Below are 19,664 nucleotides of genomic sequence, written 5' to 3' on the forward strand. Positions count from 1 at the left end.
AAGTTTCCATGTTTCTAGCGCACATCAAGAATGGTACTTCCTCATAAAAGACCCTTTCAGAACAAACAGGTACAAAATAAAAAAACCCCTAGAAGTTCCTATATAAAACCTCTCCAGCAAAAAAACCCCACTCTAAACAACATCCCTGGTGTGTGTGGCTAAGCAAGCCTATTCATTTACCCGAGGTAAAGAAAGATTCCTGGGCTGCCCCCACCTCCTGCCCCTGCCAAAACAGGGCACATTAAATAATGCTAATACTAAAATCTTTGCTTAAACCCTGATTTTGTCATTTGTTTCTTACACTACTGGAAACCAAAAATAGAAGAAAACCACCTTAAATACATTGATTTTAATGGCAAGTTTACTAAAGTATCTGAACACTCTACAGGTAAGAGTGTCTTAATTTTCATCAGTCATGTTCCATTTTATTCTACATGGATTTGAAAAATTTAAATACATCAAATTTTATTATGCTTCTGAGTATCCCATTGTTCAGTTTGACCTTCCTCAGAAAAGACAGCATCAAGTCAGACGTTAACCATAAGTAATGCTCCGAGGCAAAACACTAAGACAGGAAATTCAACAATGTAGGTTTTTCTCCTTTAGCATTTCACTCAGAAATCTACTCTGGCAGAAGGCCACAATAAAGCTCTGCAGATTTTGTAATGCATTAAGTTTGGTGACATACTTTCTTGCTTGCAACCCATACATGTGGGATAACAGTATTTGACTGAAGATGGCTATTCATAAGACAGTTTGTCCATGCCTCAACACAAGCCAAGAACTCTTTAATGTGTGTTTGGATAAAGCAACAATGAAGATCTGGCACTACAGAACAATGTGACCCTCCCCACCTCTTCCACTCCCAATACCTAGTATACATACCCCTGCATCAGTATCAGACTTCGAGGAATTCAGACTCTCTTGAGATGGGGAGGGAGAGACACGGCCTAGAACACAGGCAGAAACACCATGGTCAACTCTAAGTTCCCAAATAACTAGAATTTCTAGCGTTTTAGAGTTTGAACAATGCATAGAAAGATACCTTCTGTGTTGTACTTCATTCGCATGTTATTGAAATAGTCAAAAGCATTCTTTAAAACCCATATTCTTACTACGTTGTCCTGTCCTGCAGATGCAAGTAATCGACCGCAGTGAGAAAATTTCATTGTCCAAACAGCACCCTGTCAAAATCAAGAGATCATTGTTTAACTGCCTTTTTCCATATCAAAAAGCCTTTCTGCAATGTCAACTGACAAGATTTAGGACATATACAAGATACCACAACTAAAATAAATTGTAGATCAAGACACTGAAAAGTAACTGTTAAGACTGGAAGATTGTGTAACATACTTGAAAAACAGTTTGAAAGAAACAGCCCACAGGGCAGTTTACTGTAGGAGAGGAGTTAAGGGAGCTCAGCACTACCACAGCATTCTACATAAAACTGACAGGATTAGTAACAGCCAGCCAGCCAGGATTCTGAGTGACTTATAACCTGCTATTTGATTTGTAGCTGCACTTGAAGTTACACAAGCTGTGCTAACACTTTTTTTTTTTTTTAAAGTAGAAATTGTGCTTGGTTACATCAATTCTGGCAACCAAAATGAGTACTACATATATTTGTTAAATTCAGAATTGGCATAAGGATTTTGCAAAGCCTTTGAAGACAACAATTATTTCTCCACTGCAAAGTCCAAAGAATCAGTAGTCAATAAAACACAGTACCAGACAAGCAGTATTTCATTTCCTCCTGTTATTTAATGAACAGCTATTAGGCATTTGATTCCACCAACCTAGCAGCCTTTCAGGATGCTTTTGGGGAATTTCCTAGGTTTTAAAAAGTCAAATACTGGCACGATGGAAACTAACAGAGATGGATTACCAGTAGGATAGGAAACTTTAGTTGTGGATGACAAGCCTGAAATCTCTGGTCACCAAACTGATTGCTGTAGGTCATTATCTTTAGCCTAACACTTAAAGACGGGAGACTGTTTCAATTGTTGTCAGACAGTTGCTGGCTGGAGAAGAATCTGGGAAGTCAGGAATACTAGAATGTATTTCAGACTCTGCAGGGAAGCATGCACAGTTCCAACAGTGATGAATAGGTAGTTTTTCTGCCTTATTCTCCACAGGTATCTCTGCAAATATCATATCCCTATCTCTCCCCTCCTTACCATTCTGCTCTACGTACCCCATTAATCTCTTCCCACTTTTGCCTCCAGAACCTGTCTAGTATTTCTGTCCAATACTTGTGTTCATATTCTAATAGGCAGACTAGTTTATTTGCTGCTGTGTAAGTCAAACTTGCTGTTCTGTGCTCAGTTCTGGTAGTGGAACATAGCCTATTTCAGCCTAAATTTGTAATTGCAGGAACCAAGAAACCAAGTACCACTTGATACCAAAACTCGTCAAGGAAAAGCTCTGGAGAATCCCTGAAGTATCTACAGACTTTTTTTTCCTGAAGATCTGATCAAACCAGCCAAATTTTCATTTCTTGCCAGAATATTGTCTTCCAGAATGAAACTGCTCTTCAAGAAGCATAAACCTGAGAGTCATTCTGGAGGTCACCAAGTAGATGAAAACTAAAAGTCGAATCTCAGGCTGAACAGATTCAGCAAAACCACAGATAAAATTTGAAACCTACCATATGCTCTCCACTGAGATCCTGAACAACCTTAATTTGTTCAAAGTCATAAGGTCCCTTGAAGCCATGTGCTGCTTTGAACTTAACGGGTCTTGTATACGGCATCCCTTCATCATCACTGGAAGAGGGATCGTCTTGATCTGTATGGAAGACTAAGAGGAACACAAATTCAACAGTACATATTGCAGCACACATTTACTCTACTAGTAAGCATTTACCAGTACTTTTCTGGTAGCAGATTAGTCTTGAATTAGCAATTTTTTATAATTTTAAGATCTTAAAGCAAAACAAAAATACTGTTGCATCAAGGTCTAAAAATACATCTACACTAATTTTGTGTTGCAGTGAATCCAAACACTAAACACTCAAAATAAGAACTGCTATCCATTTTTGTTCTGCCCCTTTCTCTGCACAGGGTCTTGCATTCAGCAGGCCCTGCGCTAAGTGATTTCTGTCAGTTTAATGTGTGCTGAAAATTATTGTATTGGTTTCTTCCAACTGAATACACTGAAATGGCCTGGTGATTTGCCCACAAAGCATAAGAATTGCAAAAGAGCTGGGGCAAACAGCCAGTGGCAACACAAGATGCTAAAGTGCAGCAGTTCTGTGGCACTTATCTCAGGCTGTGGTTAGACTGGCTTGCTGCAGTACTAGAAGTCTGTCTGAAGGAAACACTGATGAAACACAAAGGGAAGAATTCAGTTGTAGTTGGGAAATCTTCTAACAGGATCTCAAGCTATATAAGAATTCTAATGGTGGCACTGGTTGTCAGAAAACCATCTGATTTTATTGAAGTAATGAAGACAACCCCCACTTCTACCTTTGCCGGAATAACTTTCCAAAAAAGTTTACATTTTGGTATCTAGACAGCTTTCTAACAGATTATAGTATTCAACTGGTTTAGCTGAAAAGGTCTCTCAACTACTACTTTACATGAAGTCGTCCTTGTAACCCGCTAGTCTCAAAATGCCTACCAAGCTACAAGCTTTAACTCTAAAAAGCCACATCATCAAGTGTACAGTGGTAGAATACAGCAGTATATGTCCCTCAGCCAGCTTTGATTCCTAGAAGCCCACAGATAAACAGACTATCCTATTAAAAAAAAAAGTGTCATTTACCTTCGTCTCGAACACTCTTAACTTTATTTACAGCACGTTCACCATATTCTTCAGCAAGGTGCTTTGCTCGCTTTACAGATTTGCCAAGGAACTTTTTCAGCTGTGTCCTTAAAAAGCAAGAGCACTTTTTCAACATGTAACACTGGCATATTCTCATTTTTTGCTATTATGAATCAATAGTTTTGATTTGAAATGCAGTATTATCTCTTTCCATTACTGCTTCTTAAAAATAAGCATTTAATTTGCCAGCTGTCATGTAATCTTCAGTTCAACTGCAGAGCAAGGGGCTTATATAAATTCAGGTATCACTTGTTCTTAAAAGGTAAGCTGTTCAGAAGTCAGAAAAGAAGCTTCAGCTTAGAACAAAACCTGCCTTTTGTTTGTAGGGACATGAAACAGCATCTTACGTTTTTTGTTTTAACCTTCCTCCATCAGAATCAGTTTGCTGTGTCTGCATTTTGTCTTCATCGTCAGACTGCGCTGCATCGTTACTAGGAAATACAGAAGTGATTGTTTAATACAAAATCATAACAAATCTAAATTGAATGAAACATTAGTAAAGCAAGATCTGCATTTTAGGATCCATCTTTATCCCTTCATGTAACACATTGGAAAAAACAAAGACGTGATGTTAATCAAGTAATAAAACAGATCTTTAAATTCTTCGGCATCTTGATAGTAAAACTGTATACACTCTTTAGATGCCAAAGATACATTACTCCTTTCCACAAATATCAAACTTAAGCTCACTGTGACGTTTTGAAAGCTAAGAGCAGACAAAATAAATTACATTACTAGGAACTGGTAACGTGCCACCTTGCTCTCAAACCTTGCTTTCCATAGACCAAATAAACTAACAGTGGTTAATTCTGAAACAGAAGAGCACAGTTCTGCAGAAGTGAGCTTTTCAGTGATAATACAGCAACGCAAAAAACCTAAAAAATGTCTGATGTATAAATTCACATAAATCTAGGCCTTTGAAAAAAACAACTAGACTGACACCATTTCCTGATCATTAAGAAACTGTATTTTTCTATCAAAGTTTACAGACTCAGTTTTAAACATTAGAAGGGCCTAAAGCTCTGTTGAGAGCAGGAAAACCTCAAAGTAGTCAGCTATACTGATGACGACAGATCTTCAGAGGACCAAAGTTTACTAAATTAAGCACTGAAAAAAGCTACAGGAGGTGGTAGCATGAACAACATATAATACTTGAACAGAAACTGTGCTTAATTCAGTACAGAAATGACATTTAGCACATCAAGTGCTAACTGCAGTTCAGCTGGATTTTCATAGTTGCCTGTTAATTTCCAGCAATATCATCAACTTTTAGTTAACTTAAAAGAATTCAATAAACAGCCTAGTTCACAGAGAACTGGGAATTAGCACTCAAATGAGTCAGATGGATTGGGACTCTCTTTACTTGCATAAGAGCAGCCTCCATGTATGCAAAAACTATGAGAGCAACGGTATCAAAGAGCTGAAACCTATCATCATTCATACCTGACATATTCTTTAGTTCTCCTCATGATATGCAAAGTTAGGGGATTAATGCCTGTTGGCAACTTTTCCTCTGCCAAACTCAGGGGTATTTCTTCACCTGTATCAAGGTTTTTTATCATCACACTTGCTAGAATTTCCTATGGAAAAAATAAGATGTGAAATCAAGGTGATTGATAAGACTCCAAAACCTAGAGCAAAATAGAAATCACCTGATCTTACAGATTATTCATCTTGATGGGAAATTCTGTAGCTCACTAAATATTTATTTTATAAAGACTAAGTTAAAATTGCCTTTAGTGTGTTAGTGCAAACATTATCAACCACTATATGCAGATGAACAATTACATGTCATCAGAAGCTTCAATTTCATAAATCAGAAATGCAGCTAGACATCAGCCACTGTCTGACATGTTCCATGCTAATATCAAACATTATGTAATTAAAAGACATTGAAGTCTTCCACTTTCAGATATTCTAACAGCTGTAGTTTAGATTTAGTCAAAGACAACCTTTACCTACAGAGAAAAAGCATTTAAACCTAACTAGTACTACAAATGAAAAGGGTTTTTTGGAGCATCTCATGAACATATACATCTGTTCAGCAATAGTTAAAAAAGCTATACACAGATAAACACAAATAAAAACTGGCAGGAGCCCAATAACATCATCAGGATTAATGGAAGTTATTAACTGAAGAAACTATTTTTTAATATTAGCAAAATCATTCTCCTATTGCTGACTCCTTCCCCTTTAGATGCTTGACAAAACGCCAAGTTTGCTGGTGTTCCCTCACACTGAAATCTTGTAATGTGTTTGCACAGCTACAGACACAAACTCATACCATTTCAGCTCTATTACAGCTCACACTTTCAAATACTAATACTACATATGACTCAGGGACCACAAAGTGCTTAGGTGGACAAAGCCAGCATGCCAACATGCCTACTTGCATCCCTACTCACAGCACGTAGTGGTTCAGAGAACAAGAAGTGATGTGCAACTACTCCAATTCATTCAACAGTCTGGAAAAACAAGCACAAGAACGTATTATGTACAGACCACATTCATTAATACCTCATCTGTGAGCTCTCTTCCAGAATTCGACCTGGGTCTTTGTGGTCCAAGTACTTCATTTGCTGTTTGGCCATCAGCTGCTTTCCCATTTTCCTGAAATTTTGCAGACATAGAACACATAATCTCTACTGTAACACTAAAGTAATAGAAAATATTACAGTTATTGAACTTAGAACCATTTTCCAATACCTGTGCAGTGACTATTTTGTCTCCACTAGTTGCACTTGCCAAATCCAAAGAAGGCTGAGAATCTTTGGGCACACCCTCTGTCACTGTACCTGGAGTTAAAAGACCACCAGCTGTGAAGTTCTCTCGAGAAACTGAAGAGAGATTCGTATTAGAAAGAAAAGCATAACACTTGCCATAGACAGGCTACAGGTTGTTAGAATCCTAACATTATAGTTACACTCCTGAACACTCTGACAAGTTCAATTTTTTTTAAACATCAACTGCCACCAAATCTGCCTTATCAATTATATATTTCACATATAGTTGGAGGCACAAGCACAATTTCACACCTAGTCCTCTTAAGTTTTACTAACAATTTTTTTTGTCATTTCCCTAGTAACCCAGGATTATGCATTTTCATGAGACCTCAGTCTACATCTTGACTTGTATTTCTATGCAAACACAGATTGCACACATTTTATTTGACGTGTGTAACTTTTTTTAGTTTCTGTATTGATGAGGCAACTTCTCCTTGCTACAAAAGTAGCTATTTTGGTAGGAAGCATTAGTTTTCAAGAAAGTCTACGAATTAGGAACACTTGTAATGCAAAAGGGTATTTCTCCACTGTAAGAAGCTAAGATTGTTGAAGAATTTTTTTTTCCCCTCATTTACATGTCAACTAAACTAAAATCACAAGATTGAACGATTCTTCATTCAAACCACAAAAATAGTAACCATGTAGATAACTAAACCCATCTAAAATAGAATACTTGCCTTCTAAAACAGGTTTTTGCACTTCAAAATCCAGTTCACTCTTCTTCTTCCGGGGTGGTGGAGCTGGCCTTGCAGGTGGCGGTGGTCTTGGAGGCGGAACATTTGTTGGAGGTGGTGGCCGTGCTGGGACAGGCTTCTTTGTGCTAGCAACTATATCAGGTTCTACAGTAAGCTGCCTTGGCGGTTTTGCTGGAGGCATTTCTGTTGTAGAAAGGTCTTTGGTAGACAAATCTGAAGCCACTTGTTCTAAAGTATTTGCCTCTTTCTTGTCTGTTATGTCCTCATTTTTTGATGTTTCTTCTTGTGCTTCAGTTTCATCCATTTTATGGTCAGTTGCATTTGTTACTTTTGTTAGGTTATGAGTTTCCTGTTGCTCAGAAGTAAACAAAAGCTTCCCTGATTCCAATTCAGTGTCCTTACACACACTCTGATACACCGGTTCTCTAGGGTCTTCTTGTAATGATATTTTAGCAGCTAATACTTCTGGAATACTACTAATGATACCTGCTCCAGAAATCCAAGCATTTGCATCTGAAGTTGGAACAGTCAGTTCTTTTCCTCTAGAAGCTAAAGAATCATCATCCAGTTGTTGTGCCTTCTGACTTTCTTCTATAATACTGTCAATAATCTAAAAAACAAAACCAAAACCATTCTGCTGTTAAATAGCAGGCATTTCTAGGGCACACTTACCAATCAGTCTGTACAACACTCACAAGAACTCATTTGTACACAAAATATATTTTGTTTAAAAATTTTGGAGACCTAGGTGCAGAAATAGGCATAACTGAAAAATAAAACTGTGGTGGGTTGACCCTGGCTGGACACCAGGTGCCCACCAAAGCTGCTCTATCACTCCCCCTCCTCAGCTGCACAGGGGAAAGAAAATATAACAAAGGGCTTGTGGGTCAAGATAAGGACAGGAGTGATCACTCACCAATTACTGTCACAGGCAAAACAGACTCAGCTTGGGGAAAATTAACGTAATTTATTACCAATCAACCAGCATAGGGTAATGAGAAATAAAACCAAATCTCAGAACACCTTCCCTCCACCCCTCCCTTCTTCCCGGGCACAACTTCACTCCCGGATTTCTCCACCAAGCCCCCCGCAGCGGCACAAGGGGGACAGGGATGGGGTTTACGGTCATCACATGTTATTTTCTGCCGCTTCACCTCCTCAGGGCGAGGGCTCATCACACTCTTCCCCTGCTCCAGCGTGGGGTCCCTCCTACAGGAGACAGTCCTCCATGAACTTCTCCAGCGTGGGTCCTTTCCACGGTGTGCAGTCCTTCAGGAGCACACTGCTCCAGCGTGGGTCCCCCACGGGGTCACAAGTCCTGCCAGAAAACCTGCTCCAGCGTGGGCTCCTCTCTCCACAGATCCGCAGGTCCTGCCAGGAGCCTGCTCCAGCGCGGGCTTCCCACGGGGTCACAGACTCCTTCGGGAACCCACCTGCTCCGGCGTGGGGTCCTCCCCAGGCTGCAGGTGGAGATCTGCTCCACTGTGGACCTCCATGGACTGCAGGGGGACAGCCTGCCTCACCATGGTCTTCCCCACAGGCTGCAGGGGAATCTCTGCTCCGGCGCCTGGAGCACCTCCTCCCCCTCCTTCTTCACTGACCTTGGTGTCTGCAGGGTTGTTTCTCTTACATGTTCTCACTCCTCTCTCCGGCTGCCGTTTTCCATCTGTCCCAACTTTTTTTCCCTTCTTAAAAATGCTATCACAGAGGCATTACCACTATCGCTGATTGGCTTGGCCTTGGCCGGCGGTGGGTCCGTCTTAGAGCCAGCTGGTATTGGCGCTCTCAAACACAGGGGAAACTTCCAGCAGCTTCTTACAGAAGCCACCCCTGTAACCCCCTCCCCCCGCTACCAAAACCTTGCCACACAAAGCCAATACAAAACCAAAATGACTAATTTCCATTCTTCTTTAATACACTTTGAGAGAAAGTTAGGAAACAAAAGCTGTTCACTCTTCAGAGTTCTCATGCACTGCTAAATATGATACTGTAAATTACACAAATAATTCAAAACTGGTGAATCCTAAACACGTTTTTAGAACACTTAGTTTGATATTTACCCTTTAGATGGACACTTTACTAACATTAACAACAAATACTAACCTATGCTAGTTTCAGGACAAAGACTGGTTATTAATTTATTTAATATTTCTAGTGTGATGCTGGAAGTGCAAAGCAATATTTAACTAACCTCTTTTGAATCATCTTGTTTCATTTCTTGTACAAAGGTTTCATTTCCAGCTTTTTGTAGTTTGCTGTCCATATCCTATGGAAAAAAGATGGTAGATACCGTAAGATGATGGTACTAAGTCCTTCAGTAAGATGATCTAACAAAAATATAGCTACATCAGCTATATAAATTGTGTAAAGAACAAGAATTCTGCTACATTTTTACACATTACTGCTGTCAGATAGATGTTTAAACAGTAATACACAGTACACAAGAATATTTCACACAACCATACGGAAAGCCTGTGTACTATTGAACAGAAAAGACAGTTATCTTTTGAAAGGTTTCAGCCTCAACTAAAATAAAATTTAAGGTAGCATGAAGTTTTAGAGAAACATACACATTTAATAATCTGCAGCAAGGAAAATCCATATTAAAATATTTTGTTCTTTATCAGGTTGTGGGAAAGGATGCAAGAACTGTATTATAACTACAAGTTTTTTAGAAATTTCCAGGCTGAAATAATGTGAAATAATGCTGAAATAATGTAGTAAATCTTTGTAACAGTTTTAAGTCTTCGTTAGTTTTAAAAAAAAATTAAATAAATCATACTTAGGATAGGCAGCCCTAGGAATACTGGAATTTTAGATTACATTTTGGGCATGTTAGGTATGGATATTCCACACAAGTCAGGCAGATCTATCAAGCGGTCACAAATATGCCTCTGAGGCTCTGACACGGAATCTTATGTTCTACAATTATTCCTAGTGCACGTTGTCTATTTTTGCTATCAGTTATCTGCATGCAGATCTTTCCGAAATCTAAATAATCTGCAGCAGAACAAATGAAATGACAGGATTTAAACAAAAACCAAGAACATTTTCAAAACATTTTGATGAAAGACTGCATCAATATTCAAAGCTGAGTATACTATTCATTCTGTATATATGTGTAATCAACACTACCAGGATATTATACTACTGATGTGAAGTCAGCTTGCAATTTAGGAAGTATGGTTTCAAGATGCACAAACAGCATCAACACTTTGGCATATCCTACCAAACAAAGAATTAATAAAAGCAATTCAATAAAGGTGGCCTTGTGTGCTGAAACAATGTAGTAAATCTTTGTAACAGTTTTAAGTCTTATTTAGTTTAAAAAAAATAATTAAATAAATCATACTTCGGATAGGTAGCCCTAGGAATAGTGGAATTTTAGATTACATTTTGGGCATGTTAGGTATGGATATTCCACACAAAGTCTTAAAACAGGACTGAAAATATGCTAGTTGTGAGTGAACACATTCATCAATTCCTGAAAAATCTTAGGTTCAGAAAAGCAACTAGTTTATACCACAGAAGGTATAACCAGAAGCCTGCTTTAACCTCAGTTAGTATGGTCTATTTAGAACTTCATCATATGCCTTCTATTTTACATGAACTATTGATCACATTGCCTATAAGCATACGTATTACCAATATCTGAAGGGGAATCTGATAGAATCCTTGAGGTTGGGAGGGACCTGTGGAGATCCTGTAGTCCTCAAAGCAGAGCCAACTAGAAAAGGTTGCTCAAAGATGCATCCAGTCAGGCAGGTTTTGACTATATCCAAGGATGGAGACTGCACATCATCTCCATGCAACTTGTTCCACTGTTTGACGATCCTGCACAGTCTATTTGGTGACCAAAGCTGCAGATAAAAGCCTGTATTTGTCTCACAAAAGAGACAAACTCCTCACAACTGCTCAAAGGATTAAGTTACCTAGCTCAAAACACTACAAAAAACCAAGCATACCTCAACTGATTCCCTGAGCTGAGATATAGAACTGCTGTTCTACTCCTTCCTCCTGCCTACAGATACAAAACTCTCTTCTGTTGAGGTCAGCAGTCTCAACTGTCCTCAACTGTCTCCCCACAATGTTAAAGCCCCCAAAAGCTAGCTGTTACCATTATAAACTATTTTTGTTAGGCTATTAATGTAATTCTGCTTATACAGCTTTGGATATGCACAAGATACCTAATCTCCTTATTAAACAGTTATTTTGGAAGACCTTCCCCCTATTTTTGGACCTTGACAAGATTTAGAGTGACCACCTAGTACAAATATTTTTAAAAAGTCTAAGGAGAAATTTCTTAACATTCAGCTAGTCAAACAGAACCTTTATGGAATACTAACATACTACAATATGTTTGAAAAAAATACACAACTCTTTTAGACACCCATCTTTGAGAGTTCTGACCTCAAGAAATGGCATATCATGCAGAGACAGCTGAAATTATAGAAAAATTCTTCCTCCCTCTCCACTCCTTCCACAAAGTTTTTCTAATCTAAATGCAAGTTCTACTTTGCTTTATCACTAAAATCTGTCTTCAAAGGTACGATGACTTAAATGCTTAAGTGTAATCAGTGTCTACAGAAGCCCATTATATTAATTTCTAATTTTGTTGACATTAAACTCACACACCTGTTAAACTTTGGACTTAGGAAATATTTCTTACACATTCCTAGACAAACTATACTATTAGTCACACATTCACTAAACTGATACAGTACCAAGCAGAGAAGCAACTACTTTTTCCACCTTCAAAAACTTGGTTTTGAACAAGTGACTTAGGAAGATACTTTAAAAAATAAAAAAAACCTACAAACAACATACAAACCTTCATAGCTAATAATTCAGTCAAGACAGTTTTGAAATTCATTGATTGTACTGGGTTTAATCAGAATGATAGAGCAACATTATCTGAAAGGCTTACACATGTAATACTTAATCATTAAAGGGACATAAACAGAACACAAAATAGGGGATAAGTCTCTGTTCCATAAGAGATACCATAAGATATGGCATCTTTGTAAAAAGATTATTGATTCAGAGCAGAGTACTGCTGACAAATCAGAAACACTATTTTCACTATGACTTTCCAACACTTTACAGACAAAAATGTCAAGCCTTCTTTAAAAGTGTTGCATAGCATCACCTTTGGCCCTTTTGAGACCAGGAAATGTGTTATTTGTACAAGGTTCCAACTCCTCACCTGTTTAATGTGTGCCAGAGTCAGCTGCACTGTCACTATGCACAGATGCAGCATACCAATTACTTGAGTGGGAAGTGGCAACACTGTCTCATTAAGCTAAATATAGTGTTTTATCTTCAAATAACCTAGAGGGGAGGCTTTTGAAGTACAAACACTGGGATTTTTTTCTTATTTTGAAGACAGAGGAGAGCAAAGTCAACTATTTCACATAATTCAAGACCAAAAACCAAGTGCTGCAGAGACTTGCTTACTACTCACAAATCACTTGAAAGAGGGTAGTCTAGTAATTAAGTAGAGTGCAACTAAATTGCACATATACATTTCAGAATAAAATTAGCTTCAAGACATGTTAACATACCCTAAATAAAAGTAAAGTTGGAACTTCAAGAGACATAAGCACAACAATTGCTACTTAGAACAAGGAAAGCCTATAATTTCCTGTCTGTGCAGATGTTAGGGCTACCATAGCTCATTTACTTTAGAGAGAAATGCTCAATACTGTGTTCATCAACAAACATGTGATTGATTTTAAGAAGAAACTCACCTTTAATACATGGGATCCAACTTTTGTCGGTGACCTGTTAGAAAGAGAATACAGACTTAGGCAGAGCTCAAAGAAAAAAAGAAAATCTCTTGACAGTAAGCTTCATATTAAACAGTCTATAGCACAGTCTTCCTTTACAGTGAATGTATACTTGATACTTCAGACAAGCAAGAAAGTGAATGTTTCTCATACCATTCCTTTACATAAAAGGCTCCAAGTGCCCAACTGTCTACAATGCACAGATCCACAGCTTCTACAATCCCTGAAAGTTTCTCAACAGAATCTTCTAGAAATCATATTTCTATCACCCTTTTTTAATAAACTGATGCTTTTCCAAGTACACATTTAAAAACATTTCGCATTACAGAGAATTTAAAATCGGCATGTACCAGGAGCACAGGGTGGACATCAAAGAAACCAAAACTCACAAAGCAGAATTACAAATGCTCCAGCATCTTGCACATCAAGCACCTGAACCCTAATCTGTAGAGTCAACACTATTGTAGCCATTCTGTCCTTCAGCCTCCCTAATAAAGGCAAGGTCTTGTTTCTAATCATGACACTTAGTATAAATATAAGTATTTACATTGTAACAGGAGGGAACTAGTTTTGCACTACTTGCCAAAATGCATACTCTGAAGCAGTGAATTTGCATTAGCATCCGCTGACACATAATCTCTCATTTCACTAATTACATGAAAGAACAGGGTATCTTAGGGGAATGGTATCAACTAATTACTTCTCTTCAGGTCACCACTCAATTCAATCAGTGAACAGTCAAGTCTTACTATATCCTGAACTTACATTTTCCACAAGAATTTCAGAATTCTAGAAGACATTTAAATATTGAGTCACACTGCTTACTGTGACTACAGGACCTTACTCATATATAAAGAAGTTGAAACATTGGGCCAGCTGATCTTTCAAGGCCCCTTTCCAACCTGGGGTGTTCTACAATTCTATTAGTTTGTCAGTCACAAGCAGAGACCAAGTTACAGAATACTTCCTTAAAAGCTTACTACCAAATTAACTACAACCTGGATTGTACAAGCATCCCAGCTGGCTACCAAGGTCAGTGACACTTGACAGCTTTGAGTATCACCTTGTACCAAGCAACATGGACAAATATAGAAATCTGTCTAATTTGCCGCTCCTGCCTCCAAAACAATGGTTTCAAGGGATACTACCTTCTCAAAAAGAAAACTATTTCCATTTCATTTTTAAGAACTTCAGTTCTTCTCTTTACTGTCTGAAAGCATTTCATCATAAAAAGAAAAGATCACATTTATCCAGCAGAGGTAAGTACACAAGGAAGTACAGTGGATTGGTGTATAAAGACTGTATCATTTGTAACTAATTTAACACCTTAAACCTAGATGCTTCTGTCTAGATATTGACACTTAAGATGCACAATATCTGTAACACTATTTTGAGGCATAATCCTCCTAGGAGGCACTAACCCCAATCTGCAAAAAAGAGCAAAATCAGTATTTTGACCTCAAAAACAAACACATCTTTAGTCTTCCAAAATATATTGCTGAGAAAGGCCACAGCCTGTGTTGAATTTCTGGTTACTGAAATGTTTTCAGCTCCAGTATCAACTCTTGGATTTCCTTAGAAATAGTGGCAGAAACGTGTTCCAGTTCATTAAGTCCGCAAGATGACTTTAACAATTAAATATATTTATAATTACAACATTAATGCCTAGGCTTCAGCAAGGTGTAGGGTCTTGTCATACAAGGCACTGCTTAGACGTTACGACCTAAATAAAATACAAATCCCTCAACTGCAAATAGATATTTTAGTTTTCTATTGTGACACTTCCCACCAATTAGCAGGTCACTTCTGGTACAGGCAAATCATTCCTCCACTGGTAACACAAAATATGAGTTTCAAAAGACATTGCTACCCTTTCAGTCTTCTTCAGCTAATTAGTTTTGTGGAAAATTGGCACTCAAACCAAAACAGATGTTATTTCCCACTCTCATGCTTTACTCAAATACCTTGGGAAAAAGCTGGTCAAGTGATAAAGGTTACAGAGCTAGGAGGTGTAGACTATAGCAGTGCTGATAGCTTGATACAGCACACATACATGTCTTACATTAAGGTGAAGCTTTATCATTGAAATTACATGCTTTTAAACCACTGCAAAGCTTCCACAACTATTTGGCAATAACACCACTTTTGGATCAGTTTATAATATAGCCAAGTAAGTTTAGTAGCTTGCCTGAGATTATTTGAACTATGTGTTTACAAGCACCATCACTCCCTTAGTCGTGATTAGTTATTGCTTATGTGCTATTACATTTATAAAGACAATGTCAGTCACAGAATAAGTTTGGTAACTTAAGTCTCTTGTAGTTCAACATTACTCTGGAATGGTCTTGCCTTCCCAACCACCTGAAGTCATCAGCTTTCTCCACTCAGTTTTACTTCAAGGCCACTAGTTTTATGGACACAGTATCTGAAATGCTTGCATTTTTTTAAAAGTATATATGGTGGGAAAAGTGTCTGAAAAGTTTTCTATGAAGATCAATCCAGTGATCAAACATTGATTTTGCTTTGAAAGATCTGTAGGTTTACAGGGTTATAAGGCAGAACATGAAGACTGACATATGCCACAGAAAACATAAGGCTAATTTTGTTGTCTAGTATGATTGTTTAGTAAATAGTGGGATTTATAAATTTTTAACAATAGATCTTGTAGACTGCTTTCACATAAAATACTTCTAACTTAAGTTTTCTTACATGATACCACTGTAACACCAGTTTAACAAAGGAGGGGCTCAAGGTTATCTACAAAGATTAAACAAAATTCAAAGAAAAATCCCATTTCACCTGCACAAATATAACCAGATGCCCATTAATCTGATTCAGCTGTCAAATTCATCCTAATACTAGCCAGACTCTAGGAAGCTGCCATTCCCACTCTCAGGTAGCTCCAGCCTAGTACCTATTCAAACTAAGGTTCACATTTTCAACATGTTGTTGCTAAGTTTTGTGACAGAAAACAAAACATTTAGCCCTTAAAACAAAACAAAACAAAACACAATGATGTGAATAACTGGCCTTGGTCAAATCCCAGAACCACACTGCACACTGCCTGCTTTCCTGGGAGGATGTACATTGTTACAGAGCAGGTGTGTTAACAGGCAGATGGAAAGAGGTTTAAAGTGTATATATAGTAGCAGTACACTGTACAGAACATACAGGTTCAACAACCATCCCATAACTGTATTTACTGCTGTCCTTCAGCTTGCAGAGGCACACGATGTTTTCCTCCCTCTAACCTATGGCTGGCCTGGAAGCTACCATTATTCTTGCTGCAGCTCATTGTGGCAGTCCACACCTTCAAAACCACAAGGATTCATTACTGCAATGCACTGTTTGGGCTGCCCTTGGAAAGCGTCCGGGAACTTCAGCTAACTCAGAACACAGAAACTTGACTGCAGTGCTGCAAGTCACTACAGCAACATAACTAACACTTCACACTACCTGTTTGCTGCCAAGATAGGTTTTGCATGTTGGCTAAAATACACATGAACAAAAAAGTTGTACTAAGCATGTGCCATGTGTCAACAGGGCACAACTTAACATTATCTAGCTTCCTACCCAGAAGAAAACTAGATTCTTCAGGAAAAGCATCAAAGCAACTTCAAAAAGACAGGACTACTTAAGTTAGAATGCAGTAATATAAATTAAGGTACCAGAGGACATTTCCCATTATCTACACCAACTCTTGAATCCAGTGCCTTTTGTTTGGTTTCTCATAATTTTTAGCATACGAGTGCACTAGAAACAAACTTGCCTCTTACTGTTAGGCATGATGTTCAAACTATTAGGTTTGGCAGTTCTTGATTTCAGAGCAGGTAGATCACTTTTCTTACAAATAAAATATAAGAGGGTCTGTCACATGCCTGCATCCAAACAAGTGTGCCTTCATATTGTCCTTCTCTCAAAACTGACATTCGACTTCATGGAACAGTTCGTGCCTCTAAATTTCAGGCTCTTTTTCTAAATCTATTCTGTGGTTATAGTCTTTTGAAAGCAGAGTGACAGAGGTTAAATAAGGGCATCTTCTGTCACACTACCTCTCCCTCTCCACTCCTCTAGCTATACAACAAATAGATGCCTTCACTGACCAGTCCACAAAGGCACCTAGATCTTTTCTCAAGGATCTAGAAAAACATATAGAAACAGACATTGTTTGGGACCTACTTATCTAACAGATGGACACTCTCCACACATTCTGTCAGAAGTAGATGTATTACATGTAAAAGGCAAGATGTAAATCAGAAGTGAAGCATACAGGCCTAGCCAGAGGGGACACAAGTCTCCAAACACCTGGTTTAAACACACTTCACTTTATGGAAGTCATCAATACAGGAGAGCTACGTCAGCCCATTATCACCTGAAAGAAACATTTTGTAACAAGTTATGTAATTTTTTTCTGATTAATTCTTAAAGGGCACCAGTTATATATGTACTTGAGGATGCAGATATGGTGCTTTTGTTGGGGCGGGGGGGGGGGGTTAAGCATCAGTACCTATTGATTGACAGTAGGAATTGGGAGCCAACATCTACCTTGAAAATTCCACTCTTGCACATCACGAGACAATTCATAAAACAAATAAATAGCATATAAGTCAGCAAGTTTACATAAACAGTTGTCACCATTCAGAATTTTTATATCAGCAGTTATTAAACTTCCCCACATGGAACTCGGGACAGGGGGGAGGAAGCTACAAACCCCACATTTTTAATGGGGGCAAATATATCACACCACTTTGCTAAAAACTGGCTATAGCATATGCTGCCAAAAAGGATTCCCAAGTGTTTTTGCTCATCATCATAACACTGAAAGCACAAGGAAATGCCTCAAACTGCAGAGGGCAATATGCCCTTGTTTTCAGTTGCCCTTTCTCCCACAACAAGGTTTTGATTTTTTTTTTGTGGGTCCCAATTCAATGCCATTACACATGCATGGGTCTCAAAACTACAATCTACAAGCCTGCTTCCAAGAAGTGTCCAATGTAAATGTGAAATTAGCTCTTAAAAAATCTCAAAGCTTATTTAGAGAAAATGCTCTCCATACTATTAGCACAGATTCAATAGCAGTCTGAATTACAGATTCACTATCTGTATTGCAAACTAAGCCCTCTGAGATTACCTCCTTACTTGACTCAAGCTGACAGAATTCTATTGACTTGAGTCAATGATGCATCCTTATAGGCTATGGAAGAGAAATATAAAAGTTAAAAGCAGCTTCCATTTTAATTTCTAGTGAGTGGCTTCATATTATCAAGTTCTCCTTAGATACAGGTGGGCAAAACCTGCAAAGTCAGGACATACGGCATTATCTGTATCAAATCAAAGGTAGGATGTGCAGTTGGGCCAGATTTAATGGCTCACTTCTACCAAAAGGTCTGGTTCCCCCTTCCTGCTTGTGGCTTCTAGCCACACAAATCCCATGCCTTCACCCTCTCTCGTCCCCACCCTGTCAGGTTCCAGCTGTTTTAACTTATTGACTATTTTTGCTGTTTCTCATTTTCAGCTGTTTTGAATTACTTTGAGTTAAAGCAACTCAAAGAAGAGTTTGATGATCACTAGTGCCAGAACAAGGTAAGCAGTTGGAGCAAAACCTCATTTCAGTACAAGCACTATTAATTTGTCTTACCACATCTTGCGGAACTGTATGCTAAGTTGTGCTTTTCACCAGGCTACGTAAAAAGCTAAGTTCAGAAAAGCTTTGATACAGGATGTGTGGGTGAGGAGAAAAGATCTAGTCTTTCCTTTGTTCTAGGCATCCAGTGACCACTGACACGCAAATTAAAACAAGCCCTTAGTCAATTATTAAAGCTTCAGATAGATGGATCCCACAATCCACATCTTAACTGCTCTTTGAACAAGCTACACGAAACCTCATCCTACAAGGTCAAATAATAGAGAGGTTTGGTACAGACTACGTGAAAAACAGAACTGATACAAGCCATAACCTGTTTAGCACACAACCGGAAAGAGATATTTACAATTTAAAAAGAGGGAGCGTATTTGGCTGACATCAACAATATGGTGACACAGTTAGCTTTGAGGTAACAGCACTAGGAATCTACATTATAAAATGCGGTTAAAACTTCACTACACAGAACCATACACAGGCTAAATACAAGAAACATCAAAGCAACACCATTAAAAGCAAATGACAGAGCACACTAGAAGTTGTTTTACACGCAGCAACAGTTAGCCTGTTGCTGAAGAAGCTCGCTCTCTTCTTTTTCCTCAGAAAGCCTGTCATCGTGTTTCAGGGATTGGTTCTGCCGGTCCCGGTTTCACCTCCGCACGTCTTTTCTAAAAACTACATATTGCCTGCCCAAGGAAGGCAGATATGATCTCATCGAGACAATGGCTACTGCCATCCCCACGAGCCTTAGAAAGTACATCGAGAACTGCTCGATTTCTTCGCACCCTCTTGACTTTCGGGCTTGCCACTCGCTCAACCAACCCACCGCCGAGCGCAGCCCCGCCTGCCCGCGCCCGGGGCGGCCGAGCACCTCGCTCCCCGGGCGCGGAGCCCTGTGCCTCCAGGCGGGGGGACGCAGGGCTCGGGGCAG

General features: G+C 38.7%; 1 protein-coding gene across 3 annotated transcripts in view; it reads right to left on the minus strand.

Annotated features, from left to right (window-relative positions):
• Positions 1–19,558, minus strand: part of WDR44 (WD repeat domain 44) — a 28,542-nt gene extending 8,984 nt beyond the window's left edge. The window contains exons 1-12 of one of the 3 annotated variants that reach the window (XM_010572505.1): positions 19,519–19,558; positions 13,054–13,087; positions 9,495–9,569; positions 7,286–7,913; positions 6,532–6,620; positions 6,343–6,435; positions 5,269–5,405; positions 4,173–4,256; positions 3,766–3,872; positions 2,648–2,799; positions 1,046–1,184; positions 886–950 (exon numbers count right to left, since the gene is read on the minus strand). In XM_010572505.1, coding sequence (XP_010570807.1) covers positions 886–950; positions 1,046–1,184; positions 2,648–2,799; positions 3,766–3,872; positions 4,173–4,256; positions 5,269–5,405; positions 6,343–6,435; positions 6,532–6,620; positions 7,286–7,913; positions 9,495–9,566 — 1,566 coding nt within the window. In that variant the 5' untranslated portion in view covers positions 9,567–9,569; positions 13,054–13,087; positions 19,519–19,558. Of the gene's footprint in view, positions 1–885; positions 951–1,045; positions 1,185–2,647; positions 2,800–3,765; positions 3,873–4,172; positions 4,257–5,268; positions 5,406–6,342; positions 6,436–6,531; positions 6,663–7,285; positions 7,914–9,494; positions 9,570–10,948; positions 11,164–13,053; positions 13,088–19,518 lie in introns of those variants that run through there. The other 2 variants (XM_010572503.1, XM_010572504.1) reach the window with 2 other exon arrangements.
• Between the last annotated feature and the right edge of the window lie 106 nt (positions 19,559–19,664).

The sequence above is a fragment of the Haliaeetus leucocephalus genome, unplaced genomic scaffold (genome assembly GCF_000737465.1).
Source record: "Haliaeetus leucocephalus isolate CR32 unplaced genomic scaffold, Haliaeetus_leucocephalus-4.0 Scaffold340, whole genome shotgun sequence".
Taxonomy (NCBI): domain Eukaryota; kingdom Metazoa; phylum Chordata; class Aves; order Accipitriformes; family Accipitridae; genus Haliaeetus; species Haliaeetus leucocephalus.